At 35.7% G+C, this 24,120-nt stretch overlaps 1 protein-coding gene across 4 annotated transcripts in view; it reads left to right on the top strand.

The window, feature by feature from the left end:
• The window catches only part of LOC124642239 (protein madd-4-like), a 150,743-nt gene that overhangs the window by 100,400 nt on the left and 26,223 nt on the right, over positions 1 to 24,120 (top strand). For all 4 annotated transcript variants that reach the window (XM_047180581.1, XM_047180583.1, XM_047180582.1 and 1 more), the window contains exons 6-12: positions 1,911 to 2,055; positions 10,045 to 10,174; positions 10,905 to 11,020; positions 12,746 to 12,846; positions 14,984 to 15,136; positions 15,485 to 15,609; positions 23,832 to 24,074. In XM_047180581.1, the coding sequence (XP_047036537.1) occupies positions 1,911 to 2,055; positions 10,045 to 10,174; positions 10,905 to 11,020; positions 12,746 to 12,846; positions 14,984 to 15,136; positions 15,485 to 15,609; positions 23,832 to 24,074 (1,013 nt within the window). The remainder of the gene's footprint in view (positions 1 to 1,910; positions 2,056 to 10,044; positions 10,175 to 10,904; positions 11,021 to 12,745; positions 12,847 to 14,983; positions 15,137 to 15,484; positions 15,610 to 23,831; positions 24,075 to 24,120) is intronic.

The raw sequence follows: 24,120 nt of genomic DNA, 5'->3' as shown, positions 1-24,120 counted from the left end.
CTTGTAAGCAAATTAATTATCAAATAGATAGAATATTGAAAACGATTTTTAACCATCTGGTGGTGTATTTGTAAGACCAAATGTTTTCTTTTTTATATATTTTATTTGTTTAATAGCATTTGTGTCTGCAAAGTTACTTAACTAATTCATACTAACTTTGTAAGTGTGGATGCTAGACTATGCTGCAGTGTGAATAATAAAAGTTTTATTCTTTATGTAATTAGTCTGTGCTGTAGCTTTCTCACCATTGTTGAAGAGTGAATTTTCAACATTACTGAGATATTATACTTTTCTTTCTAGTTTGTTCTGATGCTTCTTCGTTCAAAAATAAAAATATATGAAGGGAAACTGAAAATTTTAAGTGTTTTTGTATTAACGTCTAGTATGTAAAATATTGTTTCAATGTCATAAAATGTACCACCTGTATACCAAATGGAATGCTAATAAAGAATTGTGTATTGATATATGTCACAGATTCAAAAAAAATTCATATATCTACGTTACAAGAGACAAAAGATATAAGCATTTCCATGTTTTCTGAAGGCGGAATCGATTTCTGACTTTTCAGGTGCAATTTTCCTGAATATATTTTAGAAGCGTATTTCGGATGGCACGTTAAACTGTAGGTCCCGGTTGTCATTGAACATCCTTGACAGTCGTTACGGGTAGTCAGAAGCCAGTAAGTCTGACACCAGTCTAACCTTGGGTATTGGGTTGCCCGGGTAGCTGGGTTGAGGAGGTCAGGCAGGGCAGTCGCTCTTTGTAAAGCACTGGTACTCAGCTACATCCGGTTAGACTGGAAGCCGACCCCAACATAGTTGGGAAAAAGGCTCGGAGGATGATGATTTTAGAAGCGTATTTAGCAGGGCACTATTTTTAAGTCACCCATATATTCATTTTGTTTCTAACAGATCTTCATTCTTCACAAAGTTTCCAATCCCAATTAAGTCTTTTTAAACTCTTATTAGCACAAACAATGCATTTTTCTCCTTAACATAATACAGGTATAAAACTTTAAATACTTAGCGGTAAATGCTTACAGCTCCATAAATTGTTCGCTTAATTTAATTATGCCAAATACGTAAATGTAATCCAAGGTATTCACTATCGCTTAACATTACCCCTATTTACACAAGCAATTTTAAACCTTATTGACAGGGCAATAAAAGTCAATGAGACTGCAAAGATATTTATGTTCTTCGTTCCACTTGTGTTACGGGAAAATAAAATCTAACAACTTGTAATAAGGTTGAATTTTATAGTGTATTGAATGTACATTATTATGAACGTGGAAATTTCTCTGTGCATAACGAAGATCGTTATGTTGTGTACACTTTTGTGGAAATAGTATTTACTTATTTTAATAAGTATGATACAATTTCACGTGTTGATAATGTTAAGGGAACTGTGAACTTAACATTCTACACTTGCGTCTATTGGTAAGTTATAAAACGAACATGAAACATTTGCATCTATAACAATAAGCAAAAGACTCGATATGTTTCTTATTCAACACTATGATTCATCGAGTAGTGCATTCAATCGGGAACCCTGAATTAAAAGCCGACTTCACTAGCAATGTTTTGGTCTTCAATAGTTACAATCAAGAACATTAAACATTTGTTTTAGCAAGTTTCAACTATTGCCTATATAAATCTAAGGAAATCAATTTTCCTATGATAGAATATATTTCTAATCCGTTTTTGATGGGAAATCATCACATGACTCCTCACGCTGCACCCAGAGCGGAGTGTCAAACTCTTACTAACTAAAACCCACCATGTTCCTACGATAGCCCTTTATGTACCAGGGGCGCGGTAACTCTTTCGAACAATCCCGCAGCCCCGGCTGGCTTTGTCCCTAAGGCTGCTGAGTTTTTAAGATGTCTAACTCTAATGCTATTGTTCCAGCGAGTCGGCTGCGACCTGCGAGTGGGGTCAACCCGTCGCGTGGACGAGTGTGGGGTCTGTGGTGGTGATGGATCATCCTGCTCCAGACCCCGGTACCATTGGCTGGCGACGCCGGGGTCACTGTGTTCCGCTACTTGCGGGGGAGGTAAGTTTGCCTATTTTCCAAAAAACATAGACCATATTAGATTCATTTATTTGTAAACATGAGTACACGAGAATGCAAGACCTTACAATAATGTGTCCGTAAATAGCAATCATGTCTGGCATATATGTATAGCATAAAAGGGTGTTACAAAACTATCCATAACACTGTAAGATGGTTGTATGTCCTCTTATAAAGGGTCCAAAAAAACGACGTAGCTCGGTCGTACTTAATTTGGGGAAACTCCCAAAAAAAAAATTTAAAAGAAAAAGTTCGCGAGCTTTTAACCTAGTTACCTATTATTAAAAAATAAACGTTAGACAAAAGTTAACAATTCTTGCTAAAAGTCCTTTAAGTAATTATCAGAAGCCTGCTCTAGACAATGTAAGAAATTAAATTCCATTTCAAACATCGTCTTTTATGTAACCTTCGAAATTCTTCAGTTTTATATACAAAGCACAATCGAAAAGTTATATTAGCCTTGAAAAAGCTCAAATTGGCCTTAAGAGTGAGTTTGATTGCATTTATTCTCTGATAAAAGGGGGATTCTATTCTAACTGGGCTATGACTGGACTAATATTAAAACGACCAATCAATAATCTGACCTTATTGAGTATGAGCAAAAGTTTTTAGCAACGCGACTTGGTATCTAACACATATGACATCATTAACATGACATAGGTATATAAAATCTACTCTATAGCATAGTAGTAGATTTAGAAACTGTTTCATTCCTTACCAAGCATATTTTTAAACAACCTTGTTGACTTACCTACCTGAAGGAGACAGCCCTTTTCACACCAAACTCAGACCAGTCCAAAAGACCAGCCCCATTCCCACTTCAATTTTAATCAAGAAAATTAATGAAAGTCCCACAATTTGGGCCGAACAACGAATTACAAACACGAGGCTACAATTCAGTCCTCTATGTTGGATCCATGGAGAATAAAATAACTAGCGGAGGTGTCATAACGGAAAATCTCCTAAGAAAGTAGCGCGCCAAAATGCTGGTGTGAAGGGGGATGAGGAGCGTTACTGTCTTCGCCCTTATACGCCTTCTTTGGACCTGACTATTATTTGTAATATCAAAAATCGTTGACAGATGTCTCAAAGAAGCCGAACGCCTCGTTTATTCACGTTTTGGTCATGCCATTTGTACGAATTTGGCCTAGATGAAGGCGCCTGACCTACCTGCATTACGGCATCTCCGCTCATATTCCTTTCTCCGTGATTGTATCCAAATCTCTTCGATACATTAAGGAAGCATTGTTAATTGTCGGCCTCAGGGCCCGCCTGTAATTTATATCTGGAAATCCACCATTAGTCGAAGCTTACGATAAATCAGACAGCGAATTCCTTTTGTCTCCGAGCAACAGTTTCTTAAGTGGTTTGGTCCAGACGAGCGACTTTTGTTCGCGATTTTGAGGAGTCATTGCGATTTGTTTGGTTATATTGTTGTGTGAATTTGGAAGTGGTGAGGTGGCATAATCAAATCAAATCATTTATTTCCAAAAACATAATCACACTTTACATAAGCAAATTACTTAAATAATAATCTTTATGTAGTTCAATACTGTGTTTAAAACATCTTGTCTAATGAATTTTGTAGCTAAATTCTGTAGATTTATACTAATATTATAGAGAAGAAAACTTTGTTTGTTTGGTTATAATGAATAGGCTCAAAAACTACTGGACCGTTTTTTTTAATTCTTTCACTGTTCGAAAGCTACATTATCCACGAGTAACATAGGCTATATTTTATACCGGTACGGGCAGTAGATACCACGGGACGCGGGTAAAACCTCGGAAAAACGGCTAGTAATAAATATAGAAGACTAAAATCTGTCGTATAAAGAATTTAAAATCACATTAGTTCGTCTTTGAGAAAACCTGTCACTCGCACATTTTATTACGTTCTCAGTGATACAATTAATCGCATAACCAAAGAAAGTCGCCCGTCTAACCCCCCCATTACTAGAGAATTCTCGACGGCCGATTCTAATTAAGAACCCTTGAAAGATGAATCCGCGATAAGTATTAACACTGGGAGATTGTGCGCGGGAGTCATTTGTTTCTGGCGCCAAGTTGCCTTATGTAATATACCATGGTCTATATAACTTAAGGGTTAGGCAGAATTATAGACACATAGTAGGTACTGTAGCGCGTAGCGCGCTAGGGACCTTCAGGATATTTCAATTAAAAGATTGAAAAAAACTTTAACTTAGCGTTTATTGAGTGAAGTGACATACTTCAGTATCAAAACTTATTCTATTTCAAATCGAATCTATTTATATCATTGTCCGGCCAGGTATTAAATATAATAAATAAAACCTTACCACCAAAGAGTATCTAAGTACTACATTTCTACAGTACCTAGGAATTTTATTTGTGGTAGAGTTAGCACAGTATTTAATTGACAAATCTGTTACATTATGTTAAAAAAAAGTTTTTTTTAGCAAGGTAACAACGTTTTATACTCTTAATTTTTCAAAATGGTAAATACAATGAGTGCAGAAAGTTCCTCATTAAAAAAAAAATATCTATGACATCTCAAAACTGATCCTAAAATTCAGCATTAAACTATAAAACACCAACAATTTATTAGAGAACAAGCATTATAACGCAGACTTAACCCTCCACTAGATTACAACCACCCACTGACCCGAGACGGTCTAACAGACCTTCAGACATTTCAATTGTTAATTAGGTGTCAGTGTCGTAATGATTAATGGGGTCTGTCAGACCCCTTTGTCGGTTAAAAGGTTGAGAAACGACGATCAAGACCAAATGAATGGTTCAGACTTTTTGGGGGAGTCGGAGATAATTTTGGTGGTGTTCTGATGGCGATAAGCGTTTCATTGTAAGGGTTAAGTCGGATAGAATAAGAGTTGGAGCTGTTTATGATGCAGTTAGTGATATTTTTTATTGAATCAGTTGATTTTTTGACTGAAAGAACTGTTGGTCATCACAAATAAGCACAGCAAGGCCTGCCAGGGCTGTGGGATTATTCGAAAGAGTATCGGTCGTCCTGGTACATGAAGGGGTCTAGAAGGAACATGGTGGGTTTTAGTCAGTATGATTCTGAAACTCTCTCACACTGCACCCTTCTGAGAGTGATCATATGTCATGCTCGATAACAGAATAACTCGTACAAACGAAGATGTATCTTAATTAAAATAACTTACCAACGTCCCAAATAACGACATTATACTTACGAAAATGGAACAATTCAATTAATCTGTATCACCATAGAAACAGAACTAACTTCTATCAACATACATTATTACTAGTACCTACTGCAGATAAGCGAATACTTTCAATTTGATATTCAGCTCAATCCCAGCACTAAATGGATGTATTTACATATTTATTTATTCAAAAGAACTTTCTGGGAGCTCCAGATTTTTATCATTGATTATTTCAGGCCATATTGCCTAACTACGGCCGGTGAAAATAAGAAAAATTTGTAATCTGGGTATTCTGTTAAATTGTGGTCTGTTTAGTATGATGGTAACTCAGAAACTACCAAAGTACCTATGTACCTAAAGTTAAGTATGTTCGAAACGTAGCTCAGAATCAGCTGTGTGTCAAATACCTTTTATATTGCGATATGATTGCGATACTGTACATTTTCCATGACTTAATAAGGAACATCTGTAGGTACTATGTTATATCTGCCTCCATTAAAAACTGGCTCGAACTCGCCAATAATTTCAACAATCAATAACGATAAGGGTACCAAATCTTTTGTGCAGTTGACAGCTGTAAATGTTTATGGAAAACATAATTTTTCGTTCGTACTGACTGGCAGGGCTGCCAACTGCACCAAGGAATGGTCGACCATAGACACCTATTAATAATGAACACGGCATAGCTAGTGAAAAAGAAAGTTAAATTTTAAAGAAGGTCATTATCAAAGGAGGTTGGCGAACCACCCATAAAAACCAAAGTAGCCCTAAAAATAGGTGACATTCAGAGGTCACAAAGTACGCTCACGACGTTGAAATAAAACGAACAGTTACACATTTTATTGGCACAATTTATTTTTATTTTATCGGCCTCTACGAATGAAAGTAAAAAGTAATAATGTATCCGTGTTTTATTATAGCACGTTATTTCGGAATTGTAACGCAAGGAATATTGGAATTTTTTGTCACTATGGAAATCTTTATTTTTGTGTTAAGATTTTTACATAGGTTTCATCCGTTAATACATTTGTTTATAAATTGTTTTTCTGTAATAATACTGTGAATGATTGTAATTATTGAACATTTTTGAGCGGCAAAATAGCACGACTCATGTACAATGTACCTTCCTACCAAGCTAGATAATGTTTAAAAAATAAAGTATCCTAAAATAATCCTCTATTCCATTTTTGGCTCAATCACGATATTTCTGTATCTGAGGCTTGAGAGTTATTCCTACCAACTATTTATTGCTTACCTATTAAGAAGCCATTTTATACCGTTCAACAATAAAATTGGTTTTCGTCTGTTTATTTTAGTACTCATTTAGTTAGTTTGCCAAAGTAACTGCAATGAGCCTAATATAAATTGACCGCAACGATCTCCGTTTTGTATCCGCATCTTCATAACGTTCAGTAATTTTGTTTTCCAAACTCGCTTAATGTGAAATTAAATACTGGTCCGACTGTAGTCAATTCTTATTTCTTTTAGGGGTCTTTGAAGTTTTTAATGATTTTGAATTTGTGATACATTGCATCGATTCTTCAAGATTTCTTAGAAATATTGTTCAATTTCTTTTGAAATCGTATACACAATAGTTTAATGATTAACGATGTGGCAAATACTTTTGAATTCATTTATATATTGAAAGATCGTTTTAAATGTGATCCACACTATTCATCAAATCTAGAATACTTTTGAACTTGATTTAATGAGACGCCCATGATATACTTGTCTTTATATTCGTCTATTTTTCTCTTTTTTGTTTTCTTTCAGTTTCAGCTAATTTGTTATCTACCTCAGCCCATTCAGGTCTTTACTTTGAAACGTTCCTTCCTCGTCTCGACGTGAATTATCCACGTGAAGCCTTCCATGTTTCCTATTTTGGAATTACCTAATCAGCAACGAAAATAAACGTTGCTACAGAACCTTTGGAGCAACGAACTTTCAGCTCTCAATGTTTTTTTCTAATTTCATCTTCCAAATGAACGTTTCGTGTTACGTAAATGGAAAAATAATTACGTTTTTGTACTTTTCCCTGCGGTGGTAGCTATCCACCGAGTTTATTGGTGGTATAGAATTACATTTTAGGCAAATTTAGTGCTTCGAATTTGGCACCGAGTTTGTTTTTTTGTTTTTTGTTTTCGTTTTAGTGGATGGAAAAAGAATTTTGAAGTTTGATATAGCAGAGTAGCAATATGTATATGTATGTACACAGCTATAAATACTTGTCATTTTGGTCATTTAGAACAAAGTCGTAACTTCGTAAGGCTATTTGAATCATCTTAAAGGCAAAAGGTCAAAGAGACCTTCGGAAAATCTTTTTGATTATTTCCCCAACAAACTTCGTACATTCCTATTGTGAAATAAAATAAAGTCCCCATAATTTAACCGTTCGGGTTCCTCCGAAATTTAATACAGGACACGGTAAATTTCAACTTTGACTTCCATTCAAGAAATAAAAGCTGTCGATCCCGAGTTTTAGAAATTTAATTTTAGGGGATACTTGGGCTTGACTCCTGAATATATTTTCATCTACTTGGACAAATATAACTTCGGAGGTCCTAATTTTGTTTAAAGAGGTACATAAAAAGCCCTTTGAGCTGGAATTTAGGCAAAAGAGCTAAAATTTAACACGAGCCTTTGTCGGTAACGAGCCAAAATAATACAGTACCGTATCTACCTATGTTGTACTACGTAGACGTAATTTTTAGACGTATTTTATTTATCTTTTTTGACCTCCAGGGAAATTGAGCGGCGGGGCGGTCCGTATTTTAATTTTGACACGAAAATATTAAAATTGGACAAATAGAGATAGAAAAAACTTTGTTTTATAATTGAACACGGTTTTTATTTAATTAGACTTTTTCTGAACATAAGAATTTTATCTTGAAAAAAGTGTTTATGGACTTTCTGTCCGATTATTCTCCATAAGACCCACTCTTTGGAACCGTGCAAGCTTGGCATTTTGAAAGAGCTTTAGTGGGGTACTTGAAAAGGTAGCTTTTATTTTTCTTTGTCCTAGAACAAGAAACTTGTCCTTTCATACTTTTTGGTACTATATCCTGTGTCCCATCAAATCAAAATGTCTCCTAATTCCTTTACGACGGACTTCAGTCTAGACTAGTCAATGTAATATTGCTGAAGTCTGAATTGTCATTAGATTTAGACTCAAACGCTTTGGGCATTTGCCTTTGAACTGTAAATCTGTCTAGTTTGTTATTTATATGTTGTAGTGTCGATGAATATACATTTGGACATGTAATTTTACTCTGAAGGTTGGAAAGAAATCTTGCCCCATGTATGTAGAGGAACTGCAGCATATTTGGAATACTGCAGGTAACTTGGAATACTTCGATATCTAAATATATATAAACGCCATCTGAGTTTTTATGCCGTAAACATAACGTCAAACGATACACAAAGCCATACAGCATTAAAAACAGGACGCTATCTTGACATTTCGGCTACCAGCCCCCAGCGAACGAGAAGCCTGATTTGAAAACTTTTTCGGTAAGAATGCAATCAGTGGTAATCATTTGCTGTAATACTCTAAATCTTTATTGTAATTATTTTAATTGCGGAGTGACCTTGTTAGTTTAAGATATTACTATGATTTTGTGAATATTTCTAGAATTAAAAATTTGACATGCAACTTTAAGTTAAGTTGGCGTGTTGTTAATTTGGAATACCGTGTTTTTTTTGCTTTTCAGTTTTTTGGGAGTCGGTTTTATTTTTTTGTAAAAGTTTCTTTTTTTGTAAAGAGCCAATGACTATAAAACATTTAGAATTCTATTAGTTTCTAAGAAAAAGTGTTAGCAATTTTCAAAGAAAAAAAAATGAATATAATTTGGAATACTATATTCCAAATTATCTGCACCCTAAGTCAAATCACATTTTTGGAGTATTTTTAGTTTGATAGGCATTTTGATAATATATCTGGTATTTTTTATATTTGATTGTTCTCATTATTAAAGTTTAATATTTTGACAATAATTTAATGTATTTTTTATTGAGCTATCCCGTTTCTCCTTCAATTTATTTTCAAAAAACAAACTGGTATTCCAAATATGCTTCACTTCCTCTATATACGTAGACGTACATAGAATAGGTATTCTGCCTTCTGCAGTTGTGACCGCGTTCCTTGAAAACTACTTGGCGTATAGCTTTCTTTCTACAGTTAAACCTTCGTCTATAAATAGACTGTATAGCTGAAATATTTATTCTAATTGGATTAGTCGTTCCTCAGATTAGTGCATTCAAACAACCACACTTTTCTTTATATTATAAGTACACAATAGGCTATTCTAAAAATATTCATAGTACCAAAAAAGTTGACTAGTTCTAACAGACTGTTGGAATTCCCGTTTTATCCGTTCCCGCGAGATTTTCCCGGAATTCTTTTTTTAGTGCACCCCGAGGGTAGTCGGAAATACTTCGTCTGGTTAGGATGTTTGCTATCTGTCTGTTTGTCTGTCAATCAATCAATCCGGCATGACTGTGCAAATATGATATTATTATATTGTGAAGGATTTTTTACAGATATTGTGAGATAACAGAAATAAAAAAGAGACAGGTCTTTTCTTTCAGTACGGAATCACTTTAACAACATAGTACCTACTGTAAAAATAAAAGTGGGGTAGACCCCGATAAATTAATCTATTTCTATAAAATTAATTCTATGTCCAGAGCGAAGAATTGTAGACAAAATATTTATAGAATATTTATTATATACCTAGACTGCAAGCTAAAATCACACAAAATGCAGGTATTTCAACAAAATTATAACACTACCCTATTGTTACAGGTTACAAAATGTCACTCGCAGTCTGCCGGGATCGGCTCACCGGGTCGGATGCGCCTGAGCAACTGTGTGACGCATCTAGCAAGCCACAAGCATCTGTGGTGCGGTGTAACACCCACCCTTGTCCTTTCAAGTGAGTGACGATTTATATCTGTGGTTCCTTCAATGATTTATATAGAGATATAGGTGAAATCCGGGTCGGATGCGCCTGAGCAACTGTGTGACGCATCTAGCAAGCCGAAAGCATCTCTAGTGCGGTGTAACACCCACCCTTGTCCGTTCAAGTAAGTGCCGATTTATATCTGTGGTTCCTTCTATGATTTATATAGAGATATAGGTGAAATCCGGGTCGGATGCGTCTGAGCAACTGTGTGACGCATCTAGCAAGCCTCAAGCATCTGTAGTGCGGTGGAACACGCACCCTTGTCCTTTCAAGTAAGTGCTGATTTATTTCAACTACGTTTAGGTCAACTTCCAGTCTACCGATTGTAGCTAAGTATCAGTGTTTTACAAAGAGTTTGACTCATCCCAGTTTAGCCAAGCAACGCGGCGACGGACGCAATAGTTCTTTTGTGTTAAGGGGTGAGCAGGAGAAGATAAATGATACGTCCGAATACTTGATATTCTCTCTTGGTTCGTATATTCTGTCAACGTTCACGTTTACAATCACATAATTAACATCATAAGTGAGTGTCCTGAGCGGCGGGCGAGAGCAGACTCACTTCCCCTAGCCTGTCGCAACCGGGAGAGCGAATGTGCTAACTTAGCAATACAATGTGTCCCTAAACTTCTTTTTAAAACTTTTATGAAAGTATTCTTGTAAAGCGATTATTAATTTTAACTTTATTCTAAATCCTATGCAGATGGTACGTGGGCGAGTGGTCGTCGTGCAGCGCGACGTGCGGAGGCGGCGTGCGCACGCGCCGGGTGCTCTGCGCGCGCTCCGCCAACGTCACCAAGACTGATACTTATGAACCTGGTGAGATTGGTGTACTTTTTGATTTACTTAAATGATATAAAAATTGATTAGAGCAGGTTAATAATTTCACACTCCTAGGATTGTCTATAGACAAACACATAAACTGGAAATCTCATGTTCAAAAGATTCGAGCTAAACTTTCGAAATTTGCATACGCCTTACGCAGAATAAAGAGAACCACCAACTTCCAAACGGCACTCGCCACTTATTATGCATACGCCCAAGCGTGGCTCAGCTATGGGGTCATACTCTGGGGGAACAGCACTGATTCACATACCATATTCACACTACAAAAGAAACTCATCCGGATATTAACAAATATAGATCAATTAGACAGCTGTAAACCTCATTTTCAAAAACACAATATATTAACATTTCCTTGTCTATATATTCTAGAAATTTGCAAATTCGTCCAAAAATATCCAGAATTTTATAAAACCCGCAAAGAAATTCAAAGTAAACATAACTTGAGGCATAAAAATAGATTAAATTTACCTACATCTAACCTTAAAATTCACTCTTCCGGTCCTTTAGTTAGCTCCATAAAAGTATATAATAATCTACCAAAGAACATAAAAGATGAACCTAAAACTCCAATATTTATAAAGAAATTAAAGCAATTCCTCAACGACAAATGTTATTACACAGTAAAAGAATACATGGAAGACAAATCCTTTAATAAATAAAAACTATATAAAAGTACACACATACAAATCATAACACAAACACACCCACACGCACACACACAAGCGCAAACACCCATTCACACCGACACTCACATGTACACTAATTAATATGATTTTAAATATAATTATAATTTAACAATAAGCTAGTATTAAAACTCTCCACCTTCTTTAAGCTGTGCCCTCTAGGGTCCATATTGTCACTATAGTTCGGCCATTCAGAGAATGCGTTCCTGACACGTCGCGATTGAACTGACGACGTAACTTTGCAATGGCGTTGCAGTTACGATAAAAATATTTTTGCTGGTTGTTTACCGTTTTAACAATTGAGGAGCATTAAAACAACATTATTATATCAATAATCAATGAATGTAGTTACGTCGTCAGTTCAATCGCGACGTGTCAGGAACGCATTCTCTGAATGGCCGAACTATAATCAAAATGTACCACCTGTTATAACATATGGAATGCTAATAAAGAATTGAGTATTGAGTATTAGGTTAATATTCTATATGAATGTAAACATATTTTTTGGAAAATGTTAAATAAGAAATGTTTAGAGCAAAGTAAAAATATAATGGTAAAACTTCATAATAAAAGCTTTATTACACTTATTGAAGCAATTCTAAAATTAGTGGAAAATTGCCACAGGAGAGATGTTTTAATAAGCCACTTACATGTACTTACTATGGAATATACATATAGGTATACTTACCTTAAATATTTTATTCTACGAAAACAAAGTGTATCAAGCAAAACCTTTCAAACCAAGAACTCATGGCCGCTTCTGACTGATCTCTGGCATATTCATATTCATATTATTTATTTGCATTCCACATTGTATAAAATAGGTGTAACAATATGGCTTAGAGCTAAGTACAATTGTGGACCCTGTAGGGCACAGCAAAATAAAATTAAAATTACAATTAACATAATAATTAATAAATCTATAGAGAGAAAAAAAAATGCATCTCACACTAAACAGGCGAGGTTGTAAGCTATTGTTGTTATGTGTATTCAATACATATCCTTTGTTTCTAAGGTGCAAACGCCGAGCCAGGGTGCGTGTCCCCCGCCCCGCGGTCAACGCAACCCTGCAATCAACACGACTGTCCTGTCTGGGTGGCTGGGCCATGGTCAGGGGTAAGTTATCATCATCATCATGTACGTAGCTTGTTCCTGTGATGGGGTCAGGTTCTTCGTTACTAGCTACCTAACCTATGAAACATACTAAGGTCCACACAGCTGACTAAACTGTCAGCTTATAAATAGTTGGCCCGATGGACTGACATTAAAAAAAAAAAAAAAACTAAGTCGTCTGATGCCGGTACCTGATCGTTTTAGGCTGGAAACAGTACTCGGCTGACGGTCAGTGCTGACCATACGTCCATGCCGAATCACATACAAAATCACGCGCGTACCGTCAGCGTAGCTGTGTGCGCGTTCATAGACTTGCATAGATATAGCACTGTTTCCAGCCGTAATATGCGTTTTGAAACATCGAGAAACTCTTAAAACTTGATAAGTTGCTTCATGTGGCTGTTACACTATATCCGTAGCCACGAGCATTTGACTATTCTTCAAAATATCAATATTTTTCAAAAAATATCCAAGCAATAGCCAAGAAACAGCAAACTCACATTCCTACTTTATCCGAACTACATACAACACTTACAAATCCGATACAATGTACAGTAAGCGGCTCATGTTGTCGATAAACTATTCTATTCTCACAATATGTAGTGCGAAACTTTATTGCGCCGGGGTACTTATGTAAGTGCAGGGCGATGCAATTCTGTGGAACGTGCCTCGTACAATGTAGAAGATTTTGTATTATGTATTATATTGGCGTTTTGTGAGGTCACCTTGCATGTCCTTGGAATTTATTGACCTTTTGCAGTTGGCGCAACGTAGCTTAGTAGCAGCCACACGGGTCTAAAATTGATCTCCCGTTTACGATGTCGAGATCTCTGATATTATTTCATTTGCTGATGACTCTTTGTTTTCAAACTAACTAGAAGGAATCTAGTCCCGTAACGATAGCTGATAAGATAAAGCAACGGTTGGCGTAGTTAGCCCGTGGATGGGTGACTATCTTGTTATGATGAGTTCCTCCGTGTTTGTATTTTTTTTTTATGACAATATTGCGTATTGCATGGGCTGTCTTTTGTATTTTTTTTTAACGTTCGAAAAGTGCTGTTTTGCAGCCAAGTTTAAATAAATGAGTTTGGATTTTGATTTTTGATTTTGGAAAGGCACGTATTATTGGTGGTCGCGGCTGTCATTGGGTTCAGAATCACACTTGGTAAATTATTGTTTATTTTTTATCCCAGCTTCTTTTATAATGAACGTTTTGGCACTGGCAAGGACCACAACGCAAAAAAAGCAAAACGATTGAAAAAACGAATAAAACCATCTAAAAAGTCCTTACCTCCAATTAAAGAAAGTTCGCCCTGTCTTTTTAATTCGTCCGCCTCGACGTAAAGTCTGGCAAACTTAGGCAAACTGTGAGCTTGTTAGCGCAAAGTTCAGACGTAGGTATTTGAGCCCGTCCGTGATTACAATTTTGTCTAGGTCGTTAATTTGTGTGGTTACTCGATATTGACTGCATAGTTTTAGAAGATGTTTGGTTTACAACGAGTGGTTTTGGCAGTTATTTGACCGCAGACCGTGGTGTAGAGTTAATAATGGTATAGAGTAGGCGTGTTTTCATATACTTAATTTAAGTTTTCGTTCGTCACCAACCCGCATTGAGCAAGCGTGGTGATTAACGCTCAGTCCTTCTCCGCGGAGAGAGGAGAGAGGAGGCCTATGCCCAGCAGTGGAACGATAAAAAAAAAAGTTTTCGTGATTGAATATATATTAATAATAGAATAGAATAGAAAGTTTATTTATTCAAGTAACATGACTCATAATATTAGTAAAAGACTTAATTTTATGTTAGTAAAAAATAAATATATAATATAATGCTGAAGAGGTTTTTTTGGTTTCTATTTACTTCTATGCTCTTATCTCAAGAACCACAGATCCGATTTTGAAAAATGAAAATGACTATGTTTGAAAAATTATCTCTGTGTTAAACAGACAATTTATAGACGAAGACGCGGAACGCGGGTAAAACTATACCAACAGATGTTGACTAGATAAAACTGAACACCTAATAGTCAGATGACCGTCATGACAATATTACCACAAGAGTTTTATAGATATCATTCTACGTTATTAGGTTTGCAACTCAATACCATTCTAATAAAATCCCTTTTTGTTCTTCCAATACCAGTGTTCAGTCTCCTGTGGCGAAGGAGTGCAAGTCCGAGGAGTTGAGTGCACCCCTTCAGGAGGTGGGTGTGATCCTACCACCAGGCCGGAAATCTCCAGACCCTGTTCCACCGGCATCAGCTGTCCAGCTTATAGGGAGGCTGATGAGCCTGAGGTAAGACTTGTATTGAGAGATTACGGCAGTTAAAGAGTATAGGGAAGGAAAACTTGCTTCACCACCAAATAAATTTAGAATAAGGACAGGAGGATTTTAAAAAAGAAAAAAGGACCAGAAAAATGTAAGATGACTTTGCAATTCTGAACATTTGACGCCTCAAACACGCGTACCTAATATTTTTTTTGCCAACTGTGGTAAAAGCTAACTTTTGTATGTTTATTTTTATGTTGTATACTGTATAATACACCTACACGGCTGTTTGCTATTCCTGCGTAAAAAAAAACTATCAAAATTGCAAAATTATTTTCCGCAAACACATCTTACTTTCAATTTTTTCACCCACAGGATGAAATCGAAGACCTGCTACCCGGCGTGGTGTATCACACCCAGCCTCTTATACAGCCGTATCCTCTGCCTCAAGCCAAGGCCGAGAGGCTCATAGGAGAACCCGACGTGCCAGTGGAAGCCACGTAAGTGTTACAACAGTCGAGTAGTGTAGTGTGAAGGCATATCGTCATGATTTTTTTGTGTTTGTTTGTATGTTTTATTGGTGGTTATTTTGGAAAAGTTATTTTAATATTAAAAAATAGGGTTATGTTGTTCAGTTTTACTCAAGAAGTTGGAAGATTTTTCAATGAGTATAGATGTTTTATCTCATGAAAGTAAGTGAGCCATACTTGTGTGTGTACGTAAGTGCATATATTGCCTTTGTACATATAGTTATCGGCACGAATTTTTAGCTCTGACCTACATCTCCGCAGAAGTGCACTTGATCTACATTAGCAAAGAACCAATCGCGAGTGACGGCTATGACGCGATGCACTGCGGGCCAATCACCGCTTTAGCGCGCCCCCTCGACTCACTTCATACCACAAAAGGGAGCCAATAAATTACTTCTGCGCAGGTGAAGGTCAGCGCTCAAGATTCGTGCCGATAACTATAACCCGGCCACTACTGAGCTTGCACATACAAAGACAATGTGTAAGTAGGTACACCTACACTCACAGTATGTCTCACTCGCTTTTGTGAGTTGAAACAAGTACATCATATGGTAGTTTTGTATAACTATCTATTCGTATGATAGACTAGAATTCATAGAAACAATCATTTCTATTGAGGAGCACATTGTCTGCAATTTTTTATATAAAACTCTATTCTCGTATTCAGACCGACTCGGCAGACGGCTCGTCCCTTGAACTGAAATCACTTTCATTTCTGTGTATTCATTATTTCCAATATTTTCAAAATTCTTCGAACTACACACTTTAAATACACAACAATAACAATAATATAAAAGTTTATATTACATTTAAAATACTACTAAATATTTAAGCTATCTAGACATCTATTAAAAGTAATTTCTTACGTAATAGAGAATCTTTACCCTTTTACTTCTAATGATCAAAAGAAATTCATTTGAATGCCTTATCGTGTTCATAAAGATATCTTAGAACATATTTGAGTTTCTCAAAGCCTTTGAAACATTATTTATTTCAATAAGAGATAATTTTGTATGAATTAGAAGTTATGTTTTAAACGCTTGATCAAAATTTCTAGAATGATGTTATATAAAATAACTAAATGTCTTTGTGTTATAAATATTTTTGAAGTCTAGATCTACATTGGAACTTATTACGTATATGTAAAATTAATGCAAGATATTAAATAGAGTTATGAAAATATAGATAGAACAAAACTACAAAGTCCAAGCTCTAGTAATTTCTAAGTTTAGAAAGTTCAAACCATAAAGCAAAATGCTGAAAGTAGCTCAAACTTGCTGAATATAATGACACAAGTTCAATTATTTTAGTTTCCGACCACTTTAGCTTAAGTTCGTGGATTTTACAAGTTTGCCTTCATAATTTAAGTTTTCTAAGCTAATAAACTAAAGTTTGACATTTACTGTTCGTAATTTTGATCCCTTAAGATTTACTTCAAATTAATCTGTTTTATCATTATTTAAATCTAAATCTGCCTTCACACTTTTAGTATTATTTATTTCTACTAAATCCTTTTTTAAACTGGTCATACTTTCTCAAACGTCAAACGCAGCATGTGTCATTGTAATTTCAACTTTAACCCCATCGTTATAAAGTTCAATCTCTGATACTTATCAATGTTCAAGCTCAGAGTATTTTGTTGTTGTTTTTTCAGCAATTACAAAATATTCTTTGCGTGTGGCTGGTTGTATGTAAGGTATTGTACCTAAAGAAAAAGTTTTTTCGGTTTCACTTCAGAACATACACATTATTACAAGGAATGACATTACCTGTCCCCCCGACCCCCCTGTCGCTATAGTCTTGGTTTTAGCTTGTGTGGTTGCGAAAACGTCTTTAATTTCAATTTTTTAGGGGTGAAATTACTAATCAATAGGTATTTGATATCAATAAATACTTTAGTACCAAAAGAATATTGATTTTTGAAAAGTTCTCGAAAATATTATTAAATTACTATAAAGTGTATTTTGTATAAAAAAAATATATTTAACTCTGCCCTTTTCAACGGCGGATCCAGGGGGTAGGTCACAAGGTCATGACCCCCCCCTGGGCCAGGTTCAGGACCTAAGAGGACCAATAATTGAAATGGTTAAACACGATGTTTTATGTTTTTGTTATAAGTATAAGATAATTTTTATTCCGAGTGAATAGGTAGATACCTACATAGCTACAGGTAGAGTAGTTTTGCTGAAGAATTCGTGCTCGCAACGCTCACTCTCTATTCTTTATTTACTCTTTATCCGTACCTACCCAAAAGGAGGAAACAGGACCGTGTTACTAAGAATCTGCTGTCCGGGTTGTCTACATAACATGCTGTATCTCATGCAGGGCCGTCTTAACCTATGGTGCAGGGTGTGCGAATAACCCGGGCGCCTCGATCTCAGGGGCGCCGCGGGACGCCCCACCACCAGGAAATTTCGAAGAAATTACACCCGTTCGATAAGGAAGTTCCACATTGTATCATGATACTGACAAAAAAGTCGCCTTCGCTTTCGAAAAAATTCTAGCTCGCTACGCTCGCGAGTAAATGACTATGTCTGTATTGTATTTCTGATTGTTTATTATTTTTATTGACGCACCGAATCAACGAACACAAATGGCACTCGCTCTAATCACGGTTCCTTTTTATTTGTACGTAATTCCCAGTCTGATTTGTGAGTCTTCAAACAAATAATTTAAAAAAGTCGCGCTCGCTGCGCTCGCGACTATTGTTGCTTTACAGTGTGCTTAATCAGGTACTTTTGTGTCGTAGGCTCAAAAAATTTCGCGCTCGCTTCGCTCGCGCAATATTATATATGCTTCGCCTCGATAACTTCATAAGTCAAATATAGCAAAAAAAAAAATATTAACGGAGTCCTCAAAAACAAAACAGTTTGCGCTTCCGACTGCTTGTTACTTTAACTTTTTGTGTCCCAAAATTAAAAAATTTGCGCGCTCGCTTCGCTCGCGCTAAATTTTACAATTACGTTGTCCAGTCTCGACTTTCATAACTTAAATCTGGCCAACAGTTTGAGCCTACAATGATTTGGAAACATTTTTTTAAGTCCTTTACCTACTTATTTATATTCCTTGTAAAGTACTTCGATCAGTATGTACTACTCAAAATCTTTCAATAGATACATAGGTGGCGCTTGGGTGATGATTGCACCCAGGCGCTACATGAGCTAGAGACAGCCCTGATCTCATGAACCCTTACCAATAGTAAGACAATTGAAGTTTTCACAGAAAATGTTTTACTGTTGCTGCAATAAAAAACGTACGCGGCCTTTTCTGCGTACACAATACTTTTCAAACGTTTAGTCCTGAAAAAATTCTCGCGCTTTCTTGTATTTGTGCTGTATATTTGTTATACAGCAAGAAAGCGTTTTCATCTACTTTTAGTTCTCGAACTGAAAAAAAATTTTCGCGCTCGCTTCGCTCGCGCTTTTTTCAATTTCGCGTCTCTGATTATGTCCAAGAAATCGCGTTCGCTCAGCTCGGACCATTTTCTACATAAAAACACTTTTTTAACCTTAGTCCTCGACCTGAACAAAAATTTTCGAGCTCGCTACTATCGCGCTTATTGTATTTATACTACTACGTTTAATATTAAAAGAAGTATACGCTACAATATAATATTTTTTGTGACTTGACCACGACTGTGTGACCCCCCCCTGGCGCCGAAGCTGGATCCGCCCTTGGCCCTTTTCTAATAATTTCTCAGTATATTTTGTATTTTATTTAAAATCACAAATATACAGGGTTACTTGTAAGTAGACCGCATCCTTTCATGAGGTGATAGTATAGGTCAATACGGACAAATTTGACCATGGGATACACTGGGCAAAAGTTAACCCGTTTCAAGATAATCGAATTTCAAGATCAGTCGTCTAGGTACACGTATAAATTTTTATTATTAGTCAAAAGTCTCGTTTTTGTGGATTTTTGTGTGTTTATGGATAGAAGATAAATCACTTCATAATAACAAACCATAAAACTGTACAAATCACAGAGGAAATTATAGTGAACAGCAATTACTTTTTTAGTAGCTATTTTCTCAAAAATATTACTCTTCATTTTTTTGTGCACAATACTTAAAAAAACATCTACATTTATCTAGCTATCACACAAATTTATATTAACGCACAAAACACACACAAATTCGCAAAAACGAGACTTTTAACTAATAATAAAAATTTATACGTGTACCTAGACGACTTGTTAAGAAAAGATCTTGAAATTCGATTATCTTGAAACGGGTTAACTTTTGGCCAGTGTATCCCATGATCAAATTTGTCCGTATTGACCTATACTATCACCTCATGAAAGGATGCGGTCTACTTACCAGTAACCCTGTATATGATTGCTTTGTCCTGTTTATAACTAAATTATTCTCAAGTCGCTGTTGAGACAAAATAATTATGCCAACTTCGCTCTACTTGAAAATTAAAGACGTTTTTTGCAAAATGTTTTATTTTAATTCCTAGTGGTCAACTTAGTCCCTCACCTGAGTGTATATGAAAACCTCACCTACCCTGGGATATGTCTAGATTTATTAGTATATCTATGTTTATACGGGATGTTACGGTAAAAGATCAATTCGGATTAATTGTTGTCAAAATATGCAGTTGTAAAGCAATGTGTTTTTTTTTTCACTTTGACTTTTTTTTTCACTGAGTTCAGTTACGTTCCACATTTGTCAACTAAGTATTTCTTAATGCCTTTAAAGTAAAATAATACGTGTAAATTATAAAAAAAAAAAAACATAATTATCTCGGCGTCCAATTATTAAACATAATATGTACCTATTTTTTTTTTTTTTCAAACATATAATTTACATTTTTAAATATTAAATATAAAAATAAAAAACATTTAAAAATATGAAAAATAGGTTGCCACCGATATCGGGCACAGGGTCCAAGGTACCGGTGGTTAGGGTCCCAGAGACAGAAACCTCCTCACAATACGTGCCGTATCAAGGAGTACTGCCTTCTGAATCAGTCCCTCGATCCAGCCGCCCAACGAGAGCCTCCTGAGGTGTTCGTCGAGGCTCTTGGCTATTAAACCATTGGCCGTAACGACAATCGGCACAACAACAGCCGTGTCGACACTCCACATGGCGACAACCTCGTGCGCTAAGTCGAGATACTTTATTTGTTTCTCTTTCTCAGCTTTCACAAGGTTCTCGTCATGCGGAACGGCGACATCGACTATCATCGCGCGGCGCGCTAATCGATATATCACCACAATATCAGGCTTATTGGCTACAATAGTCCTGTCAGTGATGATAGATCGATCCCAGTACAACGTGATATGGTCCTTTTCGAGAACTGGGTCGGGCGCATACTTGTAGTACGGTACCTCAAGGTCTACAAGGTTGTATTGCAGAGCAAGCTGCTGGTAGATAATCTTGGCCACTTGGTTATGTCTGTGCAAATATTCACCATTAGCCAAACGAGAACAACCAGATATAATATGTCTGATAGATTATGTACCTAAATTTATTATTGTTATATTCATACTAAAAAAAAAATACTCATTACTAACTGCTATGTGTAATTTTATTTGCATTACTTTCTTTCATTGTTCTATGGTTGTAAATAATGAATTTCAGTGTTATGCCGAAAATGCGGCTACATACGAAATGTAAACCAAATTGGCGTTTATATTGGTTTAATCAATTTTATTTAGAAATTCCCTGCTTTTAATGTGTACTATTTTATGTATAATATTGTAAATATTCATGTAATAATATGCTGATCATTATGTATTTATATAAACTCTCAAATATTTGTAAATAAATTGCACTCACCTGTTAAAATAGACGTTTATGTAACATAATTCAATAAATTACTGTTTAAATACAAAATAGGACAAGTGAATATCTAGACACACGGCAGTGTGTCCGCCAAGTTCGAGCAAAAAAAGCGACACACCGGCCGTGGGTTATATTACACGAACCATTTCGGGCCAAATTCGACCCCCCCGTAACTCAAAATCTATTTTATTTACGCATATCAAATTTCTAGTATCTGTTGAGACCCCCTCACTTATCTAAAATACAAAATTTCATTAATATACCTATTGTAGGTCTTGAGATATTGCCGTCAGAAAATCGCTATTTTTACTATACACTCACTGACTGACTGACTCACTCATCAAAAACCTAGACCACTTCCAATGGTCGTATTGACTTGAAATTTGGCATGGAGGTAGGTCCTTATGTCAAGGTAAAGGGAAAAATCTGAAAATGGCCAAGTGTGAGTCGGTTTCAAAATAATGAAGGTGTTTTATACCCGGTGTAAATGTATACCCCTAAGGAACTAAAACGAACTAAATTTATCTATATTTATATAATATATCTTCGAATGGTCGTACCGATCTGAAATTCGTTACAAAGGATTGTATTTAGTCAAAGTAAAGTAAAAATCTGAAAACGGCCAAGTGTGAATCACTTTCGAAAATAACAAATGTGTAACTTTGATCCACGAACATAATATATGATAACATGTCATGTCAGTCAGTTGGTAAATCTAGTCCATTTAGTTAATCTAGTTCATTTCTTTGTAAGAAGCATAGTGCATATTCAAAAATCTGAAAGATAGTATAAATGAGACATTTCCTTAACTAACTTCATCATAAGAAAAAAATAAAATAAACAACCTTACAAAAATAAATGAAATCCCACCCAAAACAAAAATGTGAAAGACTGCCAAGTTCGATAATATGGGAATGCTTCGCCTATAAAAGAAGTGAGATCTGAATAAGTACCAAGTTCCATACACATACCTCAGTTAAAAATAGTTACTTTTTAATGATGTTACTTGGCAAGTTTTAATAGAAAATTAAATACTTGATTCATTGCGTTTAGTAGGTTTATAACAAGGAGTGTGAAAACTTGCCAAGTGACATCATTAAAAAGTAACTATTTTTAACTGAGGTATGTGTATAACTTGGTACTTATTCAGATCTCACTTCTTTTATAGGCGAAGCATTCCCATATTATCGAACTTGGCAGTCTTTCACATTTTTGTTTTGGGTGGGATTATAATTATGTGATTTATTTTTCAAAATTAACATAATAGAAGTAGTGATAATTGACACTTATGCATGTAAAGCACTTTTATACATGTTGTAAAATATAAAATATTGCTGGGGAGTTTGTTCCACCACTTCTTCTTCCCGGCAAAAACACATAGGAAGTGGTGAAGGGCGGGCGTTTTGGGGGCTGTCTTTTGTAGATTTGACGTTCAAAAAGTGCTGATTTTCAGCCTACTTTGAATAAATGACTTTTGATTTTGATTTTGATTCTAAGTGTTTAAAAAAATATAGTGAAATACTAAACAGTAGGGTCGAAAATCGCTAGCCAATAAAGTCGCAAAAAAAATCTCATTATAAAACCGATTCACATAAAAACCGTAACATCCCTTTCTGTAAATATTAAAAGGACAACACTACACAGAAGTGACCTTCTTCCAAACTACCACTCGACCATTAATGAGGGTGTTTGTATGCACAGTATATTTCAATTCAGACCCCAAAACCATTTCACAAATCATCTAACTTTACTCTGCTCTAATTTCTTATTATCAACTCTTTGCACTGCACATAAGATTTATATTTCCTTGCACATATAAAACACTAACATTTTGTCTTGCTCTTCCTCGCTTACACTTTAAAACAATTGGCACTTGACAAACATTTTACACAAAATTGATACACACGAATTGAATTTTTCCAAAATATTTTTGATGTGAACATTTACAGGTTTATTGGGTGATAAAAGTAAATATTCACTGGTGCATACTTCTACATATACCAGCCCGAAATTTATTAGGAAAATAGATGCCCTTAGCACCGTGCATGTCGACCTAATTTTATCCCGTGTGAATCTACAATAGATAGACTAGAATTTTTCCTTTTAAAATCTGGGCGATTTTCGTAGGGTTGGGCTATTTCTGGCACAGCAATTTAGGGTTTAAGACATTATTAATACCGGGATCCGCAGTCTTGGGAGAAAGGACTAATTTAATTAACTTCTTAATATTAAATTGAATATCTTTGTTAAGGGATATCATTTTCAGGGTTAATTTGGTTCCGACCTTCATAGAAAAATATTTTTGAAAGTATTTTTTCATCTCCCTAAAATTGCTGTGCCAACAGAAAATTTAAAATCACCAACATTTCTTCATCTAAAATCAAACTTAATCCTGCAGCTACATCAAAGACGATGACTGGGGTCCCTGCAGCGTGACCTGCGGCGAAGGTTGGAGAAAGAAGGAAGTCCACTGCAAAATCTTCCTCGAATTCAGCAGAACTATTGCAAAGTTACCTGACAGCAAGTGCTTGGGACCCAAACCTGCCGAGGATACGGAGAGATGCGTCATGGAACCGTGTTCTATGGCCTATGGAACTTCTTTTGGAGATTCCAGTGTGCCTTCTTATGGTGGTGGTGATAGGTAAGTTGAGAAAAAATTTAGGGTATTTTTATTGTTTTAACACTTC

This window comes from Helicoverpa zea, chromosome 24 (assembly GCF_022581195.2).
Source record: "Helicoverpa zea isolate HzStark_Cry1AcR chromosome 24, ilHelZeax1.1, whole genome shotgun sequence".
Taxonomy (NCBI): domain Eukaryota; kingdom Metazoa; phylum Arthropoda; class Insecta; order Lepidoptera; family Noctuidae; genus Helicoverpa; species Helicoverpa zea.
Note: the sequence above shows the minus strand (reverse complement) of the source record. Positions and strands in the feature narration are given on the sequence as shown.